A 26661-nucleotide genomic window follows, 5' to 3' on the forward strand; every position below is an offset into this window, starting at 1 on the left:
TCGAACAATGGCGGGACTGGATTGTTTGGTCCAGACACAATTATTTACGGACCGCCGCCATATAGCTGGAATATTGCTGAGTGCGACGTAAAATAACAAAAACAAAATATACTTATTGCTATTGATTACTTGTGTTTTGTCATGAAGCAGTTGAAATATTGCCGATGTGACTTAAGATGTAACTCAAATATTCACTATTATTGTTAATCATACTTGATATGATTATTTCAGTTTGGAGGTGACTGTATAGGGGAGCTGGTGAATCTGACTGTGAAGGTGGTCGCACGGGGAATATCGCCAGCATGGCAGCTTGACAGGGTTCGTATTTTACAATCCATATTTTCTGTTCTGGGTTAAAAGTTGGATATATGACCAGTGGAAATCAGGAATTAATTTGCAGTAACTTGCGTTTGTCGTAAGAGGCGACTAACGGAATCGAGTTGCCAGACTCGCTGATTTGGTTGACACATGGCATCGTATCCCAGTTGTGTAGAGCGATGCTCATGATGCTGATCACTGGATTGGTTATAGGCCGCCGCCATACGACTGGATTATGCTAAGTGCGGCGTTAAACAACAATCAAACAAACAAAACTATGTATACCGTGCACTTGCATCTAGTCAGTGGGTCGTCTGGTCCAAACACGATGGTTTTCCTGCCGCCATTGAAAGTTACACTTTCTCTACAAAGGAGTTGTGGGGAATTGGGGTAGCCAAGTGGCTAAAGCGTTTGCTAGTCTTGCCGAAGACCCGTGTTCTATTCCAACATGTGTGAAGCCGTTGTTGCCGTGATGCTTTTGTGGAATATTAATAGAAGATCGTAAAACCTTATTTCCCCACAAGTTGCGTTCATCTCCATCCTTGTAACATGTAACATGACGATAATCATCTGGGGTTATTATAAAAGCGTTGCCATCACTACTTTCGTAGGATTGCGGGAAGATCCGGGTTAAATTCATCTTCAGCAACCCACGCTTGTCAAATTATCATCGTATCCCAGTTGCAAAAAGTAAAAAGGAGCCCATAGATTCTCCACTTTCAGAAATCTAAACTTTCCACATTTTCTACACATGCAGGGGTTTCCTTGCTTCTGTGTCTGTATGAAAGACTAGAGGGAATTGGTCAGAAGATTAATATGTTAATTAATTAAATATTTTTTATTTCCTTTTTAAAGTCTGTACCAGTAATGTATACGAAAATTTCTATTACTTTCAACAATCTGACGTATAACTATGTGACTCTTCTAACATTTATATTAACGAGTTTGGTTTCTTGTTTAATGTAGCACTGTTTGATTACGCCGGTCTTTAAATGATCTAGTCTGCGCCAGACAATCCAGTGATCAACAGCATTAGCATCTAATACGCAACTGGGATACGATGACATGTCTTACAGGAACGCTTTATTTTATTCAAAGTATAAACATATTTCAGATCCGAATTGAGATCAGCCCCATTATCGACGGAGGACCTGCAAACACTACAATATACACAGCGGCCGTCAACTCCTGGTTGTCTTCCAGCTGGAGCAGTATAAGTAGAAAGCCCGATATACGGGTATTGCCCTTCCTCAAACTTCTGAGGTCTACCTAATAATCCCGTCTGACGTGGTGCTGAATGAGCCTGAGTGATGTCGGAATGAAACATTCTGGAGAATTCTGGAAATCCGAACCGAATTATAAAACTTCTTACTGCGTTCCGAATGCATTCCACGTTGCACACATCTCTCCGTCCGGATAACTGGATCATTTGTCAATGGAAATCTGTGGGAATGGTTTGGAAATTCGCCGTCCGGGTCCGGAAGCGCGGGGTCCGGTTAAGCGAGTACAATTAATGAACGTAAGATTCGTTTCACATAAAAATTGTCTGGAAGGCGGGGTTTCCGGATATGTGGGGTCCGACTAAACGGTGTTCGACTGTATTCGAGTCAAATTTTGTAGCACACCCGCAGAAACTTCGAGTACATTCGAAGTGGATTGAACGTCATTTGAGTAGCATTCGAACTGCATTCTAAGACGTTTTACATGTTCTAACTGCTTGTAAGTATTCTGAACATATTCGAGGGCGAATAGAAAAGACTGCAAATCCTGTAAGAGTGTCTCGAATGCGTCTCGAATGAGTTGGAATGTATCTCGATTGCTGCTTGACTTCAGGTGGAATATTTTTCAAATGAATCGGGATATTACGACTGAAGTTGGAATGCAGCTAAATGTACCTCGAACACACCTAGGATACATTCAGAACTTCCCGAATGCTCTTCAAATGAGTCATGACGTCATCAGAACACCACCGAATCGCATAAAAAACGTGGCAACCTACCACTTAAACGCCAGGAAGTAATTGGGAGTCGTACTCTTACAAGGCTCGAAATATTTTTCTGGTTGATTCTCCTTGATTCCTGTCAGTTCGAAACAAGTGTGACGAAGCCTTTATACGATAAAAGAAAAGAAAAGATTCAGACTACCTGTTCAGTTGGTTCAGGGACAACTCGAATCGAGTCTGATTCTGACCATGTAACCTTTCTCAGTGAAAACGTTAATAATGATCTTGAGACGTCGCCAGACTAGTACCAAAATTGTATTGTATTGTGATGGAACAATTGTGGAATCGAGAGATGGAGGTCGAATGACACAAGGACTTGTTATATATCAAGAATAGTTGATCAGTCATGAAATCACCAAATACCTGTCAGTTAAAACTTTCTGATTTCTTCATTTCGTGTAAAGTAAATTGGAGTAAATCTAACTTTGTATATTTCAAAATGGACACTATGACAAGATTACCATGTGCATTTGCAATCTTTGCGAGGACAAATAAATAATAGACATACAATCTACTGTTTTCTTTTGTTTTCATTCATTTCTTTCATGTTGGTATGTGATATGCCCAACTCGGATTTGTCGATATTCGGATAAGTCTATATTTTTCCTGGTCTAGTAAATATCGAGAAAGCGGTGTTCGCCTGTAATTATCCCTAACAACTCGCCATTCTTTTTTATTATTTCTTATGACTTTAGAGAAATTGTGAAATTTCAACAGACATCTGTGCTCTGCGGGGTCTGTGTGGTCAGCAAAGTACACGTACATGGTCTAGACAGCCAGCTGTCTTATTTACATTTTGGAGGGGTGAGCGAGTTAACTTTTACACAGCATTTAGTAATGTTGCAACAATATTACGGCGGGAGACAGCAGAAATGAGCCTTACAAGTTGTACCCAAGTAGGGAATGGAACCCGGGTCTTCAGCGTGACGAGCAAACACTTTAACCACTAGGCTACCCCACCACCCACACATGTGGGAGTCTCGATGGGTGAGTGAGTCAGACTTTGAATGCTGGTGATTTGGTGGCTCGGTCTGTGTGTAGGGGTTCGCATTCCGAAGGTCTCAACTCGCGAAAGCTACAATGTATTACATTAACCAGACAATGGCATCCTCTCTTTATTCTGCATTTCCCGTCAAACTTTCATCTTCAAATAGCGGGACCAACATTTACTCCTCTTTGGAAATCGAAACTGAATCCTTAGTGTGACAAGCAAACACACACACAAAAAAAATAAGAACAAAGACAGCAAAAAACAGATTCATGTGTATTTAGTTCTAAACATACAGTCCTTTTAAGAACACCACCCACATTGCAACTGTCTAGTGATCAGCATGCAATTTTCTGATATTGTCTTTGATAGAAGTAGAATCTACGGAACACACTTTTCACTAACATTTGTATTTAATTAACTATTTTTTAAAATTTCACAATAACTCATGCACAGTGTCAGAGCGCAGAAAGTACACACGCGAGAACTTGATTTTACTAAAATATTACTCACAGTATTTTTAAAAAGGATGAAACAGTCGTCAAAACAACGCCAACAAAATGTTTAAAAAACGTATTTTCGTATCAAATATGTTACTATCATTGGGCGTTGATATTTCTTTTAGAAATGGAATCTAATGGTTTTAGTAGTTTTGGGTCATCATCATCATCATCATCATCATCATCATGACAGTTGTGATCCGTGAAGGTCCCGGGGTAGAATAGGCCTTCAGCAACCCATGCTTGCCATAAAAGGCGACTCGTAAGAGGCGACTAACGGCATGGAGTGGTCAGACTCGCTGACTTGGTTGACACATGTCATCGGTTCCCAATAGCGCAGATCGATGCTCATGTTGTTGGTCACTGGATTGTCTGGTCCAGACTCGATTATTTACAGACCGCCGCTTTATAGCTTGAATATTGCTGAGTGCGCCGTAAAACTAAACTCACTCACTCATCACAGTTGTACACTGATACAAATATGCTATTCTGAGGAATTTCTTATGGATATGGAAAGATTTTGGTAGTTTTGTTCATCATAATCATCATCATCATCATCACCATGTTTTTTTCATCAGTGTTGTTAACAACCATCTGACTTAAGAGTGTACTTTTGTTTGTCAGTCGGTGTATTTCTGCATTCGACAAATGTCATCTCAGCTATGACAATCTACATCTACACCCCTGTTGTTGATATCAGGACAACCATACAGTTGTGTTTGAGACACGAAAATTATAAAGTAAACAAACAAATACATATTAATTCGACAAAGTTTTTTGTTTGCTGTAGTCACTTAGCATCGTTCCATTTATATAAGAGTGCATTTCAAGCATTCCATGCAGGCTAACGCTGTACTATATTTAGCACAGTATACCGTTGTCAAGCTTCGCACCGTGGACAGTAGTAGTTTATGGACCAAAGCTACTATACTAGTTAGGGCGGCTGGGGTAGCCTGAAGGTTAAAGCACTCGCTTCATGCGGCAGACCCGGGTTCGATTCCGCATATGGATATAATGAGTGAAGCCCATATCTGGTTTCCCCCTACGTGATGTTGCTTGGAAATTGCTAAAAGCGGCGTAAAACTACACACTCACACACTCACACACTCACTCAATGTACTAGTACAGCGCCATTTCGATACATATTCTTTCACCGTTGTCAAGCAGCACAGCGTAGACGCAGTTATAGACAACAACTTCTTTGCTTGACAACGGAAGTTTGTATCTATAAAATGCGTGTACTTTTATCACGCATGCGTAGTTGAGCACATGAAATATTCACGGGGTCGTAACTAATCAGCGTCACTTGAATGCAGTATCACAGAGATGTTGTTCCTATTCTTTGTCCAATCACGCTGCTTTCATGTCCCACTGTTGTTTTGGGTTGTTTTTGTCACAGTCAGAAAGAAACACTTGCGGGGCACTGGTGAGACACTTATTCAATTCCGGATGTCGAATTAAACCCGTTTCCTGAAATAAAATAAGGGCCGAGGCATAAGATATTCAGTATTTATAGGCATGGTTTTAAAAATGTTAACTTCTTGATTTTCAATTTAAATTTTACATGGATATACATATTCTAAAAAGGGCATCTTGAAAGTGAAACTATAGACTCTGACGCATGCAGTTTGTAATGACATGCAGGAAATAGTCTGTCACGGATACTGGAATTGTAATTAAACCAAGACACCTTGGAATGAACTTGCGACGTGGATGAATAAATACCTCAACAAATCAAAATAACAAAATATCTGATTTAATTTGTTACTTTACAAGACAGCAAAATACTAAACCAGATAATGTTCTCTGTCGTGTTTGATCGTAAAGGTCCAGGGTAGAATATGCTTTCAGCAACCCATGCTTGCCATGACGACTATGAATGTCGTAAGAGGCAACTAACGGATCGGGAAATCGGCTCGCTGACTTTCCTGACACATGTCATCAGATCCCAATTGTGCTGATTGATGCCCCGGTGTTGATCACCGAATTGCCAGGTCCAGACTCGATTATTTACACACTGCCGACATATAGCTGGAATATTACTGAGTGCGCCGTAGAACTACACCCACTCACTCTCTGTTCTGTTTATATACAATTTTGAAAAAATACACAATTAATTAATCATCCTTAATATTCATCTTCCTTTCAGCAAAATTATTTGTAAAAGAAACAATGACACGGAACATTTTGAGAAAACAGGGTCTACTTTGATTCTATATCTCAATATCTGACTGTGTTCAGCCAACATATTTTAAATGTATCAGCTTATTTTACTTGTATTTTGCGTTTGTTACTATAATAGGTCTGTCATTATATACCTATGAACTGAATGAAAAAAAGACCAAGGTACTAACTTTTAGTAGCCGATACCCGGAATTCATTTGGAACCGTCATCAGGGAGTTGCTAATATACAATTTTATTTATTTACAAATCGGAAAATAATTTTGTCACAATTTGATATTTCAATTTTGTATTCTCTCTCTGCGTGTGCCTAACAGTTGGGCAGTGAATACATCGTCCATCTTGAACTCTGCAACGATATGGTAAAGTGGTGACGTCATTTGCCTCAGTGCTTGTTGTTTCATGTCACGTTAAACAATATTCCAGTTGGACCAGATAACCCATAGATTGATATCATGAGCACATCGCTAACATGTATCAACAAAGTCCGCGAGTCTGACTACACGATCCCGTTAGTCGCCTCTTGCAAGCATATGTTTCTGAAGATCAATTCTAACCCTGATCTTCACTGGCTCGGCATGGCCAAACAATGTCATAATGCTCTGCAAAGTAAACTCATGGGCAAAAGAAACTTATCACTTTAAAATTTCCATTTACGCTTCTAAACAAAACTGAACTAGGTAAAACATACTGAGAAAACATTCGCTAAAACACATTTTTAAGCTGAGTAGCAAGCAAAAAACCCGAGATATTGTGATTTTCGTGAAAGCACGAAAAACAGTGAAAAAGGTTTTTTGAGTGTAACCAAAAGTTCTCGTGCACATTGGTTGCATAAATACAGCTGTTCGACAGTGCAATCATGCATTATCAAAAAGCATATCAAAGTTATGCCACGACTGTCATCGGAGCAACGCAATAGGGCCATCGGTATGGCCCATATGGGGGCGTCACAACGTCAGATTGCCAGAACATTCCACTGCAGCCAGGCAACAATCAGCAACCTCCTGAGACGTTTTCAGCAGACAGGTCAGACCACTGACCGTCCAAGATCAGGTAGACCAAGGGTTACGACGCCCGCCGAAGACCGCCATATCCGTACGATACACCTACGGAACAGATTCGTCACAGCGACGTCAACGGCGACCACAGCCTTGGGACACCGCATCAGCAGACGAACCGTACTAAGACGTCTCCGTGCTGCTGGTATCAGAGCTCGCCGTCCATTCCGTGGAATGCCCTTGACCCGCCAACATTGTCAACGTCGGCTGCAGTGGGCACGAACAGTACGTCGGTGGCAGCGACGTGACTGGCAGAGAGTGCTCTTCACTGATGAAAGTCGTTTCAACTTGTACAGAAATGATGGCCGAGCCCGTGTATACCGACGTAGAGGTGAGCGATTGGCGAGGAACTGCATTCAAGAGGTGCACCCATTTGGAGGAGGTGGTATCATGGTGTGGGGTGGGATTTGTGCTGATCAGAGGACACAGCTTGTCATCCTGCATGGAAATCTGACAGCCCAAAGGTATAGGGACGAAGTCTTGAGGCCAGTTGTTTTGCCCTTTGTGCGTCAACAGCCAAGAGGTGTTCTTTTGCAACAGGACAATGCACGTCCGCATACTGCCAGAATCGTTGAAGATTACCTCAACAACGCCAACATCAACGTTTTGCCCTGGCCAGCACGTTCCTCAGACATGAATCCCATTGAACACCTCTGGGATCATCTCGACAGACAGCTAAGACAACGACAGCAACCACCAGCAAATCGCCAACAATTGGAGCAAGTTCTCTTGGAACTGTGGCAGAGGATTCCTCCTGACGTCATCAGGCGTTTGACGACATCAATGCGGAGACGTGTACTAGCGTGCATTGATTCAAGGGGTGGACACACTAGGTACTGAGTGCTCAGACACTTCCAAGATTCAGTTTTCCACACACTCTGTGAATGCAATCCTCTGTGTAAACTTTCACGTCCACCCCATGTGTCATCTACCTCACTTCCTGCATGCATGAACATTGACAGGGCATCAACAAATACAGTTTTTGCTGTGTAAATGGCTTATCTTTCTTATATAAACATTCTTTCTGACATTTTTTTGTTTTTGTCGTTTTTAACACAAATAATGTCGGGTGATAAGTTTCTTTTGCCCATGAGTTTATTATGAAGCATGTGTCATGCAGTGACATCGTTATGGCTTGATCTCACCAAAGCAATCAATCCTTTTACGAGATTAATGCACTTCTATCCAATCTAAGTAAACTTAATCTCAATGTTATTCGTTACACTTCGAGTCTAACAAACCCTAGCAGAAGGTCGCGTCAGGTAACCTTTGAGCGACCTGTGACCGCCCAATCAATAGCGAAACTGTTAAATAGATTTAACCAATCAGACAACGGCTACTACTTATGGATCGAAGGGACTCTCCACAAACAAAAATCCGCATATAACAGTTATCTGACCCGCAGTATATACGCTTTGGGGTTTCAAACCATACCATATTTCCCCAAGATGACATCCTTGAATATTGCCAAAAACACTGTTTTCATCGACTGTTTACTCACTGTTGCCATGGTTGTGCGTACGCCGTGTGTAACACACGGAAGCGAGCGTACGGTAAATAGCATTTGGAATCGTTCAGGTGCGAACCTTTTCGAGATAAAAAGTTCAAAAGGTATGTGCGAATGTGCACTTTTGAGATTTGGTAAGCTGTGTTCTGATTGGTCAATCTCAAAGGTTACCTGACGCGACCTCCCATAAAGTTTTGTTAGACTTTAGTAGTGGAGTGTAACGAAAAGTACTGAGGCTAAGTTTACTTAGACTTTCCTTCTATCCAAAGCTCTCCTTACCTGGTTCCAGTCCCAGGGGTGACTGCGTCCATCAGGACATTTGGGAAACATTAACACCTGTGATTTCTCTTTGTAAAACAGGCAGTATTCCCCGTTAGATATCTGCCCGGCAGTATTGTATCTGAACACCTTAAACATCAATATACGTACGTTAGTGTCGACAGATGATATGGGGTTGATTGTGAAGCAGGATAGACACACATATACGCAAGGAAACAAACGTACAAACGTAACATTGATACGGTAATAAACAGTAGATATGAAAATGAGGATTAATGATTAAGAGTATAATCAGCAAACACACAAAAACAGACCAGGACATGAGCAGTTTCAAAGATTAACAAACATATTAAGACAGAAAAGAGGCATACAACTATATTCTTACACCGTTAAGAAGCTTAGCAACCATATCGAAGCCTCGCTCTTTAAACAAGAAGTTGCCATTCGTAATTTGGTATGCTTCGTTTTTGACTCACCTCCTCACTCCTGATAAAAAAATAAGTAAAGAAAGTGTTGTTTTACTGTGTACTAAGGCTGCCTGTAAAATCACAGCTCACATCTCAATAAACTTCATAGCTGATTAATATTTCAGTGGTACAATTCCTATTGCAATATCGTTTTCTAAATCTTTTTGCGGCAGGCGAGGACGGGTTATGTCCCCTACGTAAGCGGTAAAAAAAATGGATGATGAAATGTGATATTTTGGGGTTTGAACTTTGCGATTGGGATTGATCCCACCGTAGTTACTTAATTTAGATTTGAGGAATATAGGTACATCTTACCGAGCCTCCACAGTAACCAACTATCAAAGTGCGTGCTTTCACGAAACACTGGCTTCCATTTCGTTCTTGGATCTGCAACACGATATACGAACATTTATACAAACCGTGTTCGTATGAGGCAACGTTACAGGCAGACTGTATGAAAGGTAAGTGCTACAGACAAAGCAGAGCACCCTTATACTATCTGAGCACATGGTGTTGCCACTGTAGTGACTTTTACGTCTTGTGGAATCTGATTCGATTTATCGTCGTTTCCTATTATTCTTTTATGTTGTGTTGTTTGCAAAATATCCGCACGGTCCAGCTCGTCTCGTCAAAGACCCGGGTTTGATTCCCTACCTTGGTACAATGTGAAGGCCAAGCACTAATATCTGGATTCTGTGAGATTGGGGGAACGGTAGGGTGGTCTATTGGTTAAAGCGTCCGCTCATCACGTCGATGGCTTGGGTTCAATTCCCCACATGGGTACAGTGTCTGAAGCCGATTTCTAGTGTCTCCCGCCTTTATATTGCAGGAGTATTGCTAAAAGAGGCGTAAAAGCTAACTCACTCACTCACATGTTCCAACTCTCGACGATATCTTTATAACAAAGCGACACGATTCCTTACGGACAATAGTACAGAACGAAATCGAGTGGGCAGGTCGGGCTCGCTGGCTGGTTGACTCATGTCATCTCATCCATGTTGTATGGATCGATGCTCATACCGATCACAGGATTGTCTGGTCCTGGCTCGGTTATCTACAGGGCTCCGTCATATAGCTGAATATTGCTGTGTACGGCATTAAAAAATAAATAAATAAACACACTAAAGATAAAAGTAAGAACTGACGTCATAACGTCCATACTCACATGTCCCCACGCTTTGTTCGGTGGTGGTAGTGGAAAGTGATCCAGGATGCCATAGGCCACATTGTCCAAGTACCACTTGAAGCTCTTACAGCCTAGTTTCTTCCTGAGTTCTAACTGGTCTGTGACATTCACCTCGTGTGCGCGGTGCCGCACGTCTGGTTCCCGGATGTAAAAATATTCCTTGTACTCATCCATCCATCCTTCCACCACACGCAGATAATTCTGTCATAAGAAAAAAACATTTGTTAAATTCACGTTAGAAGCTTACTTTTTTATTTACGTTTCGCCGCCATGTAATTTATCTTCATCGCAAATATTAATTCATATATTTTAAACTTGGCTATTTTGTCTTTTGTTGCTCATGCGTTCATGCGTGAATTTATGCACCAATATGAACTGAAGTATAAAATACAATACACACCTAATGGTTTAGGATTATGTGTCAGAAATCAACGTAAATAGGTTGAAAAGTGTTTTGGTTGATACTAACAAGGCACAGATATTCAACGTTCGCACGTCAGTAAATGTAATTATTTATGGATTTAAAATCCCGTCCTTGTTTGTTATTCTTGAGTGCCCTTTTCGCACATAAAGGTGATCTATTACAGTCATTGGTATATATTGATGACATCTTAGATTTCAGGTAAGACTTCGTCATCAACAGTCTTTCCTTGGCCAAAAAGGCAACTAAAGGTTGCTAAAGATACCCGAGGTCATTTTTCCTTCCTCATAAGATCAATCACTAATTTGTGCGGCGTTTAGCAACAAACATATTTTACGAGATGGTGGTGATGATGACGACGACGACGGCGATGATGATGATGATGATGATGATGATATACTCACGTGTTTTATGACGGACATTTTGGTCGGTTTCTTTTTATTAATATTGAGAGAATATGGCATCCCAGAATGGTACACATGCCCTACCCTAGAGCACGGCACCATCTCCATTCTACCCCCACACATCCACATCTGGAAAAAACCCAACTGACATACAGTGAAACCTAGTTTGTCTGTTCTTCATAAGCACGGAAGCACTGTTTCTGTAAACGTCAAAATGCGTGGAAACGCTCTTTAATGGATACCAATGAAGCATTTTGTGATGTCTTCGAACGAAACAAAAAACATCCTCGATAACAGAGAACATCATCTGACATGCATTAGGCTAGAAAAGCCTTACCAAGCTCTTCTGTATCCTTCTGCACAATTTCAACACCCAGTCAAAATGTTGCATATCTTCAGACAGTGAAAGTCAAGTAAAAGACAAATGTACTGACATCAATTAGATTTGGTTACTTTTCATTTGAACTACTTTCGTCCCATGATCCAATCTTGGCGCTGAATAGATTACGGACTTCACCCCTTCACCTTAAACCCCTTCACCAACAATTGTATATACACAAATCATTTCCCCTGTGAATATATGGTTCCAGTGGCTTGAAAGTTTTAATCCAGATTATCTATTTTATATCAAAATCATAACCACAGACTGCAGTAAGACAGGGTGTGAGACATAAGTAATGGCAGTTCATAAGATGAACGGGTGTTGCAGTAACGCAATTCTCTAAGGGTCGGCATAGAGACAGCCCATAATAACAACGTCACTGTAAGTAGAAAACATACGGTACCTTGAAAGACAGCTGGAAGTTTTCTCCTCCCCACACCAGGATGTTCTCATCGTACCCTCCGATATCAAAGAAGTGTTTGCGATCCACAGCAAACAACCCGCCAGCGTGTGTTGGTGTTCTGCAACATTTGCCTGAGTGGTTGACGGAGGTTTAACGACACAGTATCATACCGTCATAATTTGGAAGAGCACCTCAGGTGCAACATATGTCATATTTGGGATTTCACTTTCTTAGTAAAGTACAAATTCTAGTACTTTTTTTCGGTTGAGTCCCATCCGGGATTCGAACCCGCACCCTCAGAGTCAGGCACCTAATCGCCAGCACACAAAGAAAGCGAAATCCCAAATATGACATATGTTACATTTGACCACTTTCTAAATGGCATCGTGTAATCATAGCATCTCAGGTGATGGAGGGTTTTTATGTTAACCCCTGGATGATCACCCATGATCACATTTAAACCAAGCATCATAACAATGGAGGAGGATCTGGTTTCGTAAGAGAATCCTGGCTCAACTGAGGGATCTAACTCTACACTATATGCGTGTCGCAGTGAACGCTCTCCCTCTTCTCTTGACAATGTATATACATACTTAAACCAAAGTGGCAAAGCACTCTCCATAGTCATTCGAACACAATTAATTGATCTACACTCACTTTTGCCTAAATCTGCAAGTATCCAGATTCAATTTAGGGATACTACGTGACCCTGTTTAAACGAGACCGGATAAACGAGGTCGTCATATTTACCCGTAAGGCTCGGAAGAGTGTTTCCATGTCTCAGCTTGCTCCTTATCAGATGCATACATTTCTTTATACAAAAGGCCCCAGTCGAACACGCCCTTCACCATCTTCGTGAATATATTCTTGTAAGCAAAGTCGTGGTAACTGATGACGTCAACAGTCGGTTGTACCAAAGTCGACCTGGGTCAGAATGACACAAATTCATCAGGGCCTAGAGTTTCGATGCATGGCACTTACGACTATCTTAGCGATGAGAGCCAGGAAAGTTTGGGCCCTGACCACTGATAGCAGTAGAATTCAAATCCGTATTTATTATGTGTTCTTTATTTTTGTTGCTGTTTTTTGTTGTTGTTTTCTGGCAGGATCGCGAAGGAATGAATGCGACTTCATGATTTGAGTTTAGATAATAATTCATTGTGTGGGTTATTGGGGAGGGGGGGGGGGGTGTTTGTTTGTTTGTTGTGGTTTTATGTTTGTTTGTTTGGGTTTTTTGGGTTTTTTTTTTTTTTTTCAAATATGGGCCTCATGTGAAGATTTCCCATCCTGTAGGCTGGATTCAGTTTGTTCCGAGATATAATATATTTTAAAAGTACCCAAAATGACTTCAGTTTTGTTTATCAAATAACTGCAAATAGGATGACCTATACCAAGGGAGGAGAAAATATAAAGCACCTGTTGAGGGCAATTCTGTGCAGCAAGGGCGGTAACCAGTTCGTATTACATTCACAGTGGGAATCAAGCACGATAAAGACATCTCCAGTTGCCTCCCTTGCACCCCTCATCCGGGCACCTATAAGCCCAAGCCTCTCTTCGTTTCGGTACAACTTGACCAACCCGTTAAACCGACTGATGTAGGATTCCAGTGGCTTTTTAAGATGACCTGAAACATTTTCACACGAAGTGTTATTATGCAAATGCAGACAATGAAGAATACTAGCTTGTCAATATGAGTCAGACAATTTTACGCCGTTTTTAGCAATATTCCATCAGTATCACGGCGCGGGAGACCAGAAATGGGCTTTACATATTATACCTATGTGGGAAAGCGAATCCTTGATATAGTCCGCAATGCATACGGGGTGTAACGTTTTGACGACATTCCCGCTATATCACTGCGTTTATTATTGCAGTTAAAGCCTGTCACGATACAGGTCTCTGATGCTTACCATATTAAGGAACGGGTATGGTTCTGACAAACCTTGAAACCTTGACCTAAACCGCGATTCGAACCTACAATAATGGGTTCTGACGCAGTTCTGAGTTTGATGCTGGGCAATTCGTGTCTGCTCAGTGTGTTTTCAGAACCAGGGGACTCAGTCCTGTTCAGAGCACAGGACCGGGTCAGAATTGGTCTTCAATAACCCGTGTATGTCCAGTCTTTCACAGTCCCAGAACCACAGTATTTGTCCTACTGCCTTGCCCTCTCAGCAGTGATGAAATCCTAGATGAAACAAGTCTAGATTTCCACAGGTTCAGGATTTCTGGTCTCCCTGGTTCCCTTTTCAATTTAAATGGGTTTGTTTGCTAGTATCAAAATTATATATATTCAGAGACTAAGCGTGAGTCAAGGTCAAGTGTTTATCGTTAGAGGCGACTCGAGGAAATGTCATCATATCCTAATTGCGAAGAGCGATGATCATAATGCTGATCATTGGACTTGGTTATTTACAGACTGCCGCCATATAGCTGGAATGTTGCTGAGAGATGTTATAAAAACAAGTGCCTATGGCATTTCAAGGAATGTCTCTACCCATTGTACTAGCGTCGTCCACAAGGACCACCTCCTTCAAGAGGGATGGCGGGGAGCGGTTGATGATGCTGTGGACAGTCCTCAGAAGAGTGCTATTGCCTTCATTGTAGAATACGACCACCACGGAGGCACTCGGAAGATTGGTCGGGTAGTGCCAAAACTTGCACCTGGAACAACAACGGAAGTCCTTATTGATACACCGTAAGGTCAGCGTCTTACCTTAAAATTTCAGAAAATTAAATCTGTGGTGACTTTTCAAACGTATAATCTTGAATATCAATCAAGTTTGCATTTCGCATTGAGTCATACATAAAGGCGTTAATTTTATGAATATGGAACATCTTGGATTATCTGATCAAGACACTGACAAAGACTTACTCTCTGGGTCTGGTGTCGGGAATCGCTCTATCCAGGGATATCATGTCACTCACTGTCATATCGCAGCCATAATCTCGTATTGACGAGAGGTCCGTTTTCATTACCTTCATGGGCTGTCCCCCCTCACCTTGTGTATATATAACAGAACAACGTGAAGGATTCCAGGTCAGAATTGCAAGTCTGAACAGTAAACAGGTCACGTTCATTGCTAGAATTATACATCTATCTATATTTGTCATTTGTCTTTAAGTGTGTGTCTTAACGTTAAAACGATTGAGTAGTAATATGTTTTATTTGGGATTACACGTTGTCAGTAAAGCATATATTCTAGTACTTTTGTTGGGTTGAGTCCCAATCGAACCCAAACCCTGAGAGTCAGCCATCCAATCGCCAACATACGAAGTTAGCTCCCTAACCCGCTCCATACTAGAGTCTGTACTTTACTGAGAAAGTGTTATCCCAAATATAGCATATGTTACACTTCCCTACTTTCTAAACGACCTTGTGTATGTAGGATTAAGGTGGCCACACGGTCAACTATGATACTTGCACACCAAGTCTGACTGTAACACAGATAACCTGTAACATTGCTTTAAGACCTGAAGGACAACAGAACTTGCACAAGACTCTGAGGTAATGATTGATAGTTTAAATGCATTGATAATTTGTAACCAATGTAAGTAAAGTTAACTCATTGTCCTGATAGCCTGACACCTTTACTGTCTGTTTATCTGGACCTGCCTCTTTAAGGCATAATTAGTATACATCCATGGGGATAGCATTCATTACAGCCATGTCGTAAGAGGCGTCTAACGTTATCGCATGGTCAGGCTCGCTGACTTGCTTGACACATGTCATGGGTTCCCAATTGCGCAATTCGATGCTCCTGCTGTTGATCACTGGATTGTCTGGTAGAGACTCGATTATTTACAGACCGCCGCCATATAGCTGGAATATTGCTGAGTGCGGCGTAAAACTAAACTCAGTCATTCACTCAATCATATCTGCTTCACTCTATTTTCGTATGTACCCTATCTGGATTTTCTCTCTTGCTTTGCGTTCTCAGACATACCTGGTCCTGTACGAACCGGCTCAGAGGGCGGCTCAAAGTTTCCCATCTCTCCTTGTTTATACACCGCTTCCATGGACGCAGCTTGCTGTTGGCTGTGTTTGTTGCTCAAGTAAAATGGGACGGAAGGCAGCTGTTGGTTTAAAGTTAATCCTTTACTATTTGATGAAATGTTAGTATTTGTACAATCTGAAATTGGTGTAAATATAAACTAAAGCTCGTAATGAACGAACAGTACAGGTTTAATTGTGGCATATCAAGGAAGAAACAGCAAACGGGTTTTCGATTATGATATGAAATTGTTTGATACGACAGTTACAGTTGTGGTATGAGTCAGCTTTCTCTCGGGAAAGTTTTAGTCAAGTAGCCTTTTTTATAACGTTTTTATACTAGAAAACATGACGATTCAGGTAACATGTTGTATGTGCCATGCTTGAGGTCAAATGATACAGAAAACACGAATTAGGTGTCGTGCTTGAGTTCAAATGATACTGGAAACACGATATAGGTGTCGTGTTTGAGTCGAAATGATACAGGTACCATGATATAGGTGTCGTGCTTGGGTTCAAATGATACAGGTATCATGATATAGGTGTTGTGCTTGAGTTCAAATGATACAGGTATCATGATATAGGTGTTATGCTTGAGTTCAGATGATACAGGTACCATGATATAGGTGTATTGCTTGAGTCGAAATGATACAGGTAAAATGATGAAGCTGTCATGCTCGACAGAATATTATTGCCATGCTGGAATGGAACATCAAAAACAGTTTGCATTTTCATGCTAAAATCGGACAATACAGGTAATATGATACTGGGTCATATGTGAGAATGCGAGACGACACAGGTAGCATGCTGATAGAGTACAACAGGTAAAATGGTACAGGTTTGGTTACTGGGAGAATGTGACAGTCTGCAGTCTGTCAGTTTGATGTTGGGGGAAGTATAGATGTGGATATAGTTCTGATCGTAGGATCGTGGCAGCATAACTATGTAATGCAAACGCAGACCACTGTGTACAGAAAATGGGTTGTAGCACAACAGCACGATAGCGGCAAGATTACACTCTCAGGTATTCGGGTAAACTGATACAGGTAATAAGACACATGTAACTTGTTACACCATTACATGTTACCGATGCCAAAATGCATATTACAATAGTGATCTGAAACAGATGGAATGACACAGATCACATGCAAAAGATGCCTTGATGGAGGCGGTATGAAAAAGTCACATCTGTTATGATGCAGTTGTTAAGATACACGAATAAGGTTAGTATCAGTGGTGACTAATGAGGGGGAAAGCAACTACTGCGATAGCGATAGTTATTTACTAAACTATCGATAGTCACACATACTATCGATGCATCGATAGTTTTTCGTTTCTACCATCGATTAATTGCTATCGGAGAGTTGCAATCCATCGATAGTTCGGTGCATCGTCACAGCACTAGTTGGTATGACACAAAGACATGACTAAGCTGACAGACTACCTGTGAAATTTGTTCATCGATTGTACATACCGTCAGCGCCTGTTACCGCTTACCCTGCCTGCCCATTGATCTTTCCATTGACTTCAACAGGTAGACGGCAATGAGTACGCTGTCATATTTCATAAACGTCAAATACTCAACGCACGATTAAACTGATTCTACCACCATCCATCTTTTTGGTTGTGATGGAGTCTCTTCAACAAGTCGTGCACTGACCAAATCGTTTCGTTTTACCACTAATAACACCAAGTATTTTGTATTTAAAATACACAGTGATTTTGGCCCCAATGACTAAATGACTGATGTTCCAAACCGTATTTGTTAATTAAAATATTAGATGAAATATTTTGTTGTTATTTGATCTACACTCCACGAAATTCGAATATCAGTGGAGAAGCAATGTCGTCACTCCTATAATACACACACATGTACGACTGCCGTAACCATTTACATGTAGGCTAAATAAAAAAAATGAAATGTCTCTCGGGCATCGGCGCGTCACCTTTATTTGTGCGCGTGACAAATTTTATTGCCATTTATGTTTTGACTTAAAAGCGTACCGATAATCCATTTGTCCACTTCAAGAGTGTCTGTAAGAACGTCTGTGAGTGAATCTGCAACTCATTAACACGTGCTTGTAAACTTTCCAAGCTGTATTTCTTGGAGAAAAAAATGTGTTCCTGCCTCCTCGCCCTTTTTTCTATCAAACATTTTTTTAAAAAGTCCTACACCCCCCGTCACTTTTGAACAAAATGAGCCTGCGAAACATTTAATTTTTCCAAGGAGCCTTAGTATAGTATACACTTGCGCCAATTACCCAATTTAGTCTGTAGTAACCCCCGATGGTTTTCGTGCTTTTACGGTCACTCCTGTGAAACAATATCAACGTACGATGGTCAGTAAATGTCACAGTTATATCATAACACAACATATACATGTACTCAAGCTATGTAGCTATAGTGACTTACCTCACGGACCCCTATCTTTGCGTGAAGCCGTTCCACGATAACAGAGTTGACTAGAAGTCCAATTATACCAATGCAAAGAAAGCAGAAAATCCATGCTTTGAGAGAGCGTCTCCTACATGTGCACCGTGTCATCTGGTCTGAAATTGCGAGTAAGCGAATTGAGTTTTACGCCGCTTTTAGCAATATATCACAGAGGCGGAAACCAGAAATGGGCTTCACGCGTTGTAGAATGAAGAATCGAACTGGGATCTTCGACGTCATGAGCGAACGCTTTAACCACTGGGCTACCCCATCGTTCGGTCAGAAATAGGCATTGCATGATGAAATTTGTTCACTTTTTGGACGCTCAGGCTAAGCAAATCACAAGCAATGCACCATATGTGCAATTCCCTGTAACAACAGCTGTTAACACAAACATATAACGACGCTAACGTTTATGAATGATGTTGACATGTTCGTTAGAATATAGGATGAAATGTATGTGCTCAGCTGGATGCTGTGCTCTGGGGTTTGGTTCCACCTCTCCTTATTCTAGATTGAGTGTTCAATGTCTGATTAAAACTAGACCACTAGCTCTAGAATTTGGGTATTCATTAATCATCATTGGAAGGAATCGCAAATTTATCGACTCTGCTTCATCTCTAAGGCTGACCCGTGAAGGTCCGGGTTAGAGTATTCACCTTCAGCAACCCATGCTTGTCGTTAAGAGACGACTAACGGGATGGAGTGGTCAGGCTCGCTGACTTGCTTGACACATGTCATCCGTTCCCACTTGCGCAGATCGGTGCTCCTGCTGTTGATCACTGGATTGTCTGGTCCAGACTCAATTATTTACAGACTGCCGCCATGTCACTGGAATATTGCTGAGTGCGGCTTAAAACTAAACTCACTCATCCACGCACTCGTTGCCCACGGACAAACAAGGCAGTAGATTCTTGTGTGTTACATCAACACATGTCCCCGACAAGTGAGGGATATTTGTGTCTCCACATCCGCTAATATTAGATAAGGTGAATGTAAGTCAATGTTACACGTGGTCTGGTTGAATAGAAAGAAGGGAGATAATTCGTGTTGCGATTATTTGCCGCTAGGGGATTTTATGAGAACCAGGAAATATGGCCGTATTAGAACAGAGGTTCGTAGGAAGATATGACAAGTAACCTCTGTAAGAAGAGAATGATCCATGTATTGCATTAGATATCACCACAGCGATTCCAGCGACAGATCATTAACTTTTAGCATAATTATGAGAAATCTATTGTACGATTTTCTAATCCAACTGGATTATTTTATTTTCTAAATACAAATTTTCTAATCCAAGAAGGTATTCGGAATACCATGCATATAATACACAAGTCAAGCATAGAAACACTTACACAGAAATGTAACATAGAGGTTATCTGTCAGGAAGTCATTCCCTAGAATCTCTGAAGACATATGTGTACTTGAGCCTATGATGACCACATATGGCGACTCATCATCGGTCTCTATAATCTGCAGGAACAGATTCATGTGAGCGTAAACGGCAAACTATAAGAACGGATAAAAATATGAATAAATCCTGATATCAACCATTGTGTTTGGCTAGTTGTCCACTTGCACCATAAATTAAGTTTTTTGGGGGTCGTGTACAAAGTTGAAATATCAAATGGTTTGACAAAGATATATAAATATCGAGCAAATCATGTGAGGTTCGTTTATAACCAGTATTAATTCCACTGGTATAAAATCCTCATTGTGAATATATACTGCTATATGGCATTGGTATGCGCTGTGTATCAATGTTCCAAGTGTAACATGATTTGTAGCGTTTCCCTAAATCACTGTTAAACGGTTGACAGGATAGTATGGCAGTCTGAGTGATTTCACACTAGGCATCGTGACACACTCTTACAGAGATGCGATGTTAAAAGTCAGTTCATAAATTCAGATTGGTTATGCACAGTTACTTTTTGTCTTCAGTATATTTGATAGAATTTGGGAAAGACGTCCGGAGTGGGCTTTCTCCACAGAGAATGCATTATTTGTGTTTGGTTGTATACCAAACCGCCTCTTCTGAACCATAAGGTTCAATCAAATTCTCTTCTTACAGCCTATCGATCACAATCAGCAATATCATATGGGACATGTTTGCACACGTGTTTATTCATATTGATCATGTTCAACACACAAGCAACATGTCACATACAAGGCCTCCGTGACACAAGGATATGTATTTATGGTTTAAGAAGATATTTTAAATGACAGCAGTACTCTATCGGTCTCTGCGTGACAAACCGGCGGATGATAGTATGAATAACCCCCATGGCAGCAGGAAACGGTAACAAGCAATCAGCTAAGGCAGCACCTTGACCTGCAGAACTGAACCAACTGGCTCGCATATAAGGCTTGGGAATATTTCTGCCAGGTACTGCCTCCAGAATCCTTGAATCCTTACATTGTAAAATTGACGGGCATTTTAATGCATTTGTCACTCATTTCAAATTGGGTGACAGTTGGAAAACGCGACATATTTTGACCTTCAACAATGCCACGTTGTCGCAATGTCATCCTATAGTCATCGCAGAATGTCGTCACATGGTTTTGTTTCAGCTAATATTGACGTTTTGTTGGTTTCATGAGGGCGACACGACGTCAGTGTATTTTCTAGGATTCCATAACTAACACATTGGCAACTCCTGCGTGTGTGTCTGCAGGCTCTTGTCAGCAGGCATATCGCTAATGTAGTGTTTGGCTGCATGATACAATGGTGTTTTAACATGGCAACCCCGCACGTTCTTCGGACCTTGTACGGCACCAATCCTTCGTCCACGTATGCCCAACACAAACTGCATCGTATGCAGTGTCATGGTATGACGCGACCACCCACCATCAACAGTGATCTCTCCATTTCGCCATGGAGGCTGTTCCTTTATACACCTGCTGTTATGCACATACATTTAAACATCACGGCGCCAAAACATATAAGGCAGTGGCGCTTAATACCGTTTCAGCCAATACTACTGAATTCGGACGCAGAAATAAATGTGCAAATTCTGAAAATTGAAAAAAAACAAACTTAAAAATGGGAACTTTTCTGGAAACGAAACAAAGTTTGCCTAATTTGTATCCTTACCGTCTAATCCCGTTTGCTCGTCGCTGTAGTACACGTATACGATTGTTACCAAGTAAACGCTTTCAAGGTTCTCAATATTATTACTGAATACGTCGATTTGGCTCTCAAAGTTCTTAACAACTTATCAATAGCAACCATCTGTTGCGCATCGATGTTCTCGTCTCCAGTCTAACGTATCCGGTCACATGTGGATGTATCGACCCCTGGGTTCAATGGGAGGCATGATAGTTACGGAAATTCAGCTTAATTGTTACTGTAAACTGGTGACCGGTCTTCGTGGGTATTGTGGGGAGTATAAAAACAGGACGTATTGAGTGAGTGATTAAGTATGGCAGTATTTCAGACATATCGTTACTAGTGACAAATTCGTGATAAATACATTATTTTTTAAACCTGTCGTCAAAAGGATAGTAAAAGCATCTAGAATATCAAGGTATCAAGAAATAACTCTACAACTGATCTCTAAAACTTGATTTCAAATTAGGACGATGCGAGTGAAGGTAGATCACCATACTGGCTTCTTGCATGAATCCTAGCCGGATTTACATCCATCCACCAATCCATCCATCAAACCGATCCCAATTTTCACTACAAACAACTATGGTTATACCTAAATTCAAATTTCTTGTTTCACAAGAAAATGGTATTTACAAATTAATGTTAAGCTGAAAGTTCAAAAATTCTTCTTTCCATATTTTCTGTCGACGTGTATGTCGTTAACTCTGTCCGTGTGAAGAGGTCGGACAATGATTCACTTTACATCTGGCTCTCTGGTCACACCTGTTATGTGTTCTTTGCGTTTGTTAAGTGTATTTTTGTAACGAACATTGTGATTTATATAATATAAAATCCGAACCAGACCGCCAAACGTTTTTGACCACCGAGCCTCGTTTTGTAATTACGACGATTTCTGGGTTAACCGTCTTAGCACCTTGTGTGATGCTACACGACGTGTTTGCAAGGATAAGAAGGAGCGTAGTATAGCAATATACACGTGATTAGAGGCATAAAATAATACTGACTAATATGTATGTATCCATTGAAAAGAGTTGGTCTCAAAATACTATACTGGTTATAACAAGTTGCGCAATAGGACGGCACCCCGTCAGCAGGAACGCCTGTTGCGTACTGATTGTGACTTGTGGTGCACAGTGTATTGGTTAGTGTTATATATAAGTTCTTTTTAATGCACATGTTCTCTTTATCTAGTGATGTATAGCAGTGATGAAGCAGTACAGTGAAATGTCCATAAGAAAAAGTAAAGTGAGTTGGTTTCGAGGAATGAAATAACGGTCGAAGTTTTTTCTGCATTTGTTTTGGAATATGATTTAGGTCGGCAGGTAAGTGGGCATTCATTGGGAATAGATTTAATCATACCCCCTGTCAGCCCCCTGATCCTCTGAATGGGCGGCCGACGCCATTTCTCGTGTAACACATTCCAATTCCAAGTTCTGTTCAGAAGGATCCCTTTGTTGCACACAACAACCAATCATGTCTCAGATATTGTCAAAGGGGTAAGATCTGGTTTTATTCAGTGGTGAGTTATGTCAGCGGGTGCATTAAAAATTGTGTGTATTTAAAATTAAGTCCGCTAATATTCATTTCTTTGAGAAAATCTAAAGATCATCTAACCACAAACTTATTACAGACCCTTTCCAGATCATTTCCACTGATTGACTGATTGATTGATTGATTGATTGATTGATTGATTGATTGATTGATTGTGACAAGCAAGTAAGCGAGACTGACCATCTGATCCTGTTTGTCAGCTTTTCCGACGAGCATGGGTTCCTGGAGACCAATAAGAACTCGCATCTTTACGGGTCTGCATTGCAAGAGATGGGACGAAAGGATCATGATGTACTTCAGGAAACTGTGTACTGAAATTGTGGAAATGAGTGCACAGATATTGCTGAATGTTATCAGTCTTTATAATCGAGGCCGTTAACGACATCTCTGTAAATAGGGCATTGATTTGAAAGATGCAAGTCAATTCGCAACGTGCTTGCAGAAATGTAATGCAAAACCGGTTGCCGATTTGCATTCTGCAACAAACAATGTAAATGTGTTTATCATATTAACATAGGCATGTGCTGTTGGCTTTCCCTTGGAAGTCAAGCATGGATAACACTGACACAAAAATGACGTCCAAAGATGGCACTTGATGTTACCCTGCCTGACGTTCGGCAGTAGTATTGAGAAACTTTGGTGGTTTTGCTTCTTTTCTGGTTGGCTGGTTGGTTGTTTAACATGAGGTGAAATAGGGGTTACCGTTGGACTTAAGAGTATTTCACCCATGTATGTGTGACAGCTTGCACTAACCCAGACTTAAGCTGGTTTTATAGTGATAGTTCACTGAGATAACATGCCGCAGTTAAGCATGAATATCCTACTCAGACACATTATACTGACTCTCAGTCGACCAGTCCCTGATACACCCATTAACGCCGAGCGCCAGACAGAGACCAACTAGTACCACATTTTAAAACCTTTAGGTATGACGCGGCCAGGGATCGAACCCGCGACATTCTGCCCTCCACTACACCACAGGGCGATCGACGTTTGTTTAACGACGCATCAGGAATATTCCAGTTATATGTCGGAGGTCTGTAAATAGTCGAGTCTGGACTAGACCAACATCATGAGCATCCTCTTACGCAAATCGGATATCATCAAGTATACGAGAAGCATAGTTTGCGGAAGAACGATTCTAACCCGCATCTTCAGGGGTGTTTCTTCAACCTGCAGGCATCCGTGTCCTTAATCCGCACTCAGCATGCAATGCATGTGGTAATAGCCTACACTACTGGCTAATCCTGACAACCAGTGATTGATGACATGAACAACAATCCAAGCCGTCGGTCCCAACTATAATGACTATTTAACATAGCCTATAGTGGTTAATGAGTTCGCTTGTGACCTCGAGAACCCGGGTTCGATTCCTTTAATTGGTAAAATGTGTGAAACCGGTTTCTGGTGTCCCCTGCCGTTGATGATGCTGAACCATTTCTAAAAGCGGCGTAAAAATGCCTACTCACTCATTAACTGACATCACCAGGCATTCAGGGGAATAACACAGACAGAACCACCGTTTCCTATTTAAACCATGATATGTGTGGCCCTTTCATCTAAGGCGCCATATTTGGGTATGCTCAGTCACAGCTCTTAGAGGCACAACACTATTATCATCATTCGCCACGATTATGACTTTCGTTTGTCTTTCTACTTATTTGTTTCTTGTTTTAATAGAAATTGGTATTCAAGTCTTCAAAAAGAGTCCTTGGGTCAGCATCCCTGTCTTGTGGACAATGTTTCAAAAGTCATCAAATTGTCAGCTATAATTCAATGTAATGTGTGTTCCAATGCTCTTTTTCAGGTGAATAACTGACATGTGGAATTCACGCGTACCACTGATCGGGAATGATATCCTGGTGTTACAGCGACCACCGACAATATTGATCATAGTTTGATAGTTATGCATGATAAGCTTATAATCGTACAATGGCTCAAGTCAGTAGAGACTTCTTCTGATTATGGGAAAAAAGGTTAGGTCGTTTTCAGTGCAGTATTAGTCAATTCGAAGACTCCATAGAAACCTATTCATTTATTAGGTTCATTCATACACGGGTCTTACAGACAAATGTGGACACATGCACACATCAAGCAGTCATGAACAAAATGTACATTTGGCAAATAATTAAACAGTATTGGAAATCGTATCCATCGATCTTTCGTTAATTGTATAATTAAGTACGTAAATTATATCAGTTTCCATGACGACCATTCGGATGCTATTATTCATACTCTGACCGCAGCTTCGGTATTGTGTAGTGGTCAGTCCATGCGGTTCGCGTGGGAGGGAAAGCGCTGACCCTACGGGGCCGCTGGGTGCCAATGTTACTACCAGACAAGGGTCGAGACCCCGGGGGACGAGAAATGGGTTTTACCCACGACTTGTTGTATTTCGTATTCAATGCCTCGCCCATTGGGCGCCATGTTTCTTCACCTTGGGTATGGTGGTGTTTTCCACAAAACGTGTCCACTTTGCTCGATATTTCTTGAAAACGGTCATGTTCCTGCTTTTTCCTAAGCTGCAGAAGTTGTGAGTAAAAGGTTGTTCGGTCCCGTATTTCCTCATCCTCATAATAACGAACTTCTTTCTGGCCTGTCGATATCCTCGCACCACGTTTCGTTTGCTCACGACTGCTTAACCTAGACGGACATGTGACCGCCGTGCTGGGTCGAAGGTCAATCTTAGCCCGCCGTCGGTCCGTGAAAGCGTCCATGTTGAACTCTTCCGCTTCTTTGTCCAGTTCCGCTTCGTTTATCAGTTTACTCATGCGCTGAATGAGAGGTGACGAAAGCGGTCGGCAGGTTATTGACGTTTTTAACTTATGTAGTCTCATTTGTCTTTCGAGAAATTCTTCCATTGTGATCGTCAATGGACCGTCTCTCTTCTCGCTTATCTCCCTTTGTCTGTCTCGGTATTTCTGGAGCCGACGTCGCATTTCGTTTTGCCCTTTGCGCATGTCCGCAGCGACAACTTTGCTGGCAGCGTTGAGAGTTGACACCTGCATTGCACATCTTCGTCTTTCAAGAAAGTTTTCACGAATTGATTTCTTTTCGAATTCATTGTCCATTTCTTAGGCTTGCAAATAGTTTTAATTCCTGTAAGGTATAGAAAACATGGTGAATTGATGAATTTAATACATTACGTAAACAAATATGTGTAAGGGCATATTGAGTATAGTTGAGTACAATGACAGTAATAACAACATTTGAGAAAACTTCGTTTGCACTATTCTTGCATGTTTTGAGGATGGGGTGAGATGCAATATAATATTAGGTCTCAAAACCCAAACCATGACATTTTCATCCTGCATTTAACATTTCAACTGCTCACTGCCACAGATGCAAGATTGAGTAAAGATTTACTGAGAAAAAAAGAGTGACTGTGTTTTCTGTTCTTTGCGTGGATATGCAATGCTTAATCTGGACTACACCTTCATAATATACGTACAGAAAAAGGAGAAAGGGATCTCATGA

The 26661-nt window shown here is 41.1% G+C and overlaps 2 protein-coding genes across 2 annotated transcripts; both read right to left on the bottom strand.

Moving 5' to 3' along the window:
• Window positions 1-3567: 3567 nt before the first annotated feature.
• On the bottom strand, window positions 3568-21708 carry LOC137294517 (probable N-acetylgalactosaminyltransferase 7). Its single transcript, XM_067825551.1, has 13 exons — window positions 21616-21708; window positions 18501-18637; window positions 16042-16171; window positions 14970-15096; window positions 14592-14758; window positions 13514-13721; window positions 12848-13021; window positions 12098-12215; window positions 11313-11441; window positions 10467-10688; window positions 9617-9688; window positions 8835-8963; window positions 3568-5278 (listed from the first exon to the last, which is right to left on the bottom strand). The coding sequence occupies exons 2-13, from the start codon at window positions 18630-18632 to the stop codon at window positions 5159-5161; spliced, it is 1728 nt and encodes a 575-aa protein (XP_067681652.1). The 5' UTR covers window positions 18633-18637; window positions 21616-21708; the 3' UTR covers window positions 3568-5158.
• Window positions 21709-25409: 3701 nt separating this feature from the next.
• LOC137294971 (uncharacterized) lies at window positions 25410-26255 on the bottom strand. Its single transcript, XM_067826205.1, has one exon. It carries the CDS (start codon window positions 26253-26255, stop codon window positions 25410-25412), a length of 846 nt encoding a protein of 281 aa, XP_067682306.1.
• Window positions 26256-26661: the final 406 nt, after the last annotated feature.

This window comes from Haliotis asinina, chromosome 8, assembly GCF_037392515.1.
Source record: "Haliotis asinina isolate JCU_RB_2024 chromosome 8, JCU_Hal_asi_v2, whole genome shotgun sequence".
Lineage (NCBI taxonomy): Eukaryota > Metazoa > Mollusca > Gastropoda > Lepetellida > Haliotidae > Haliotis > Haliotis asinina.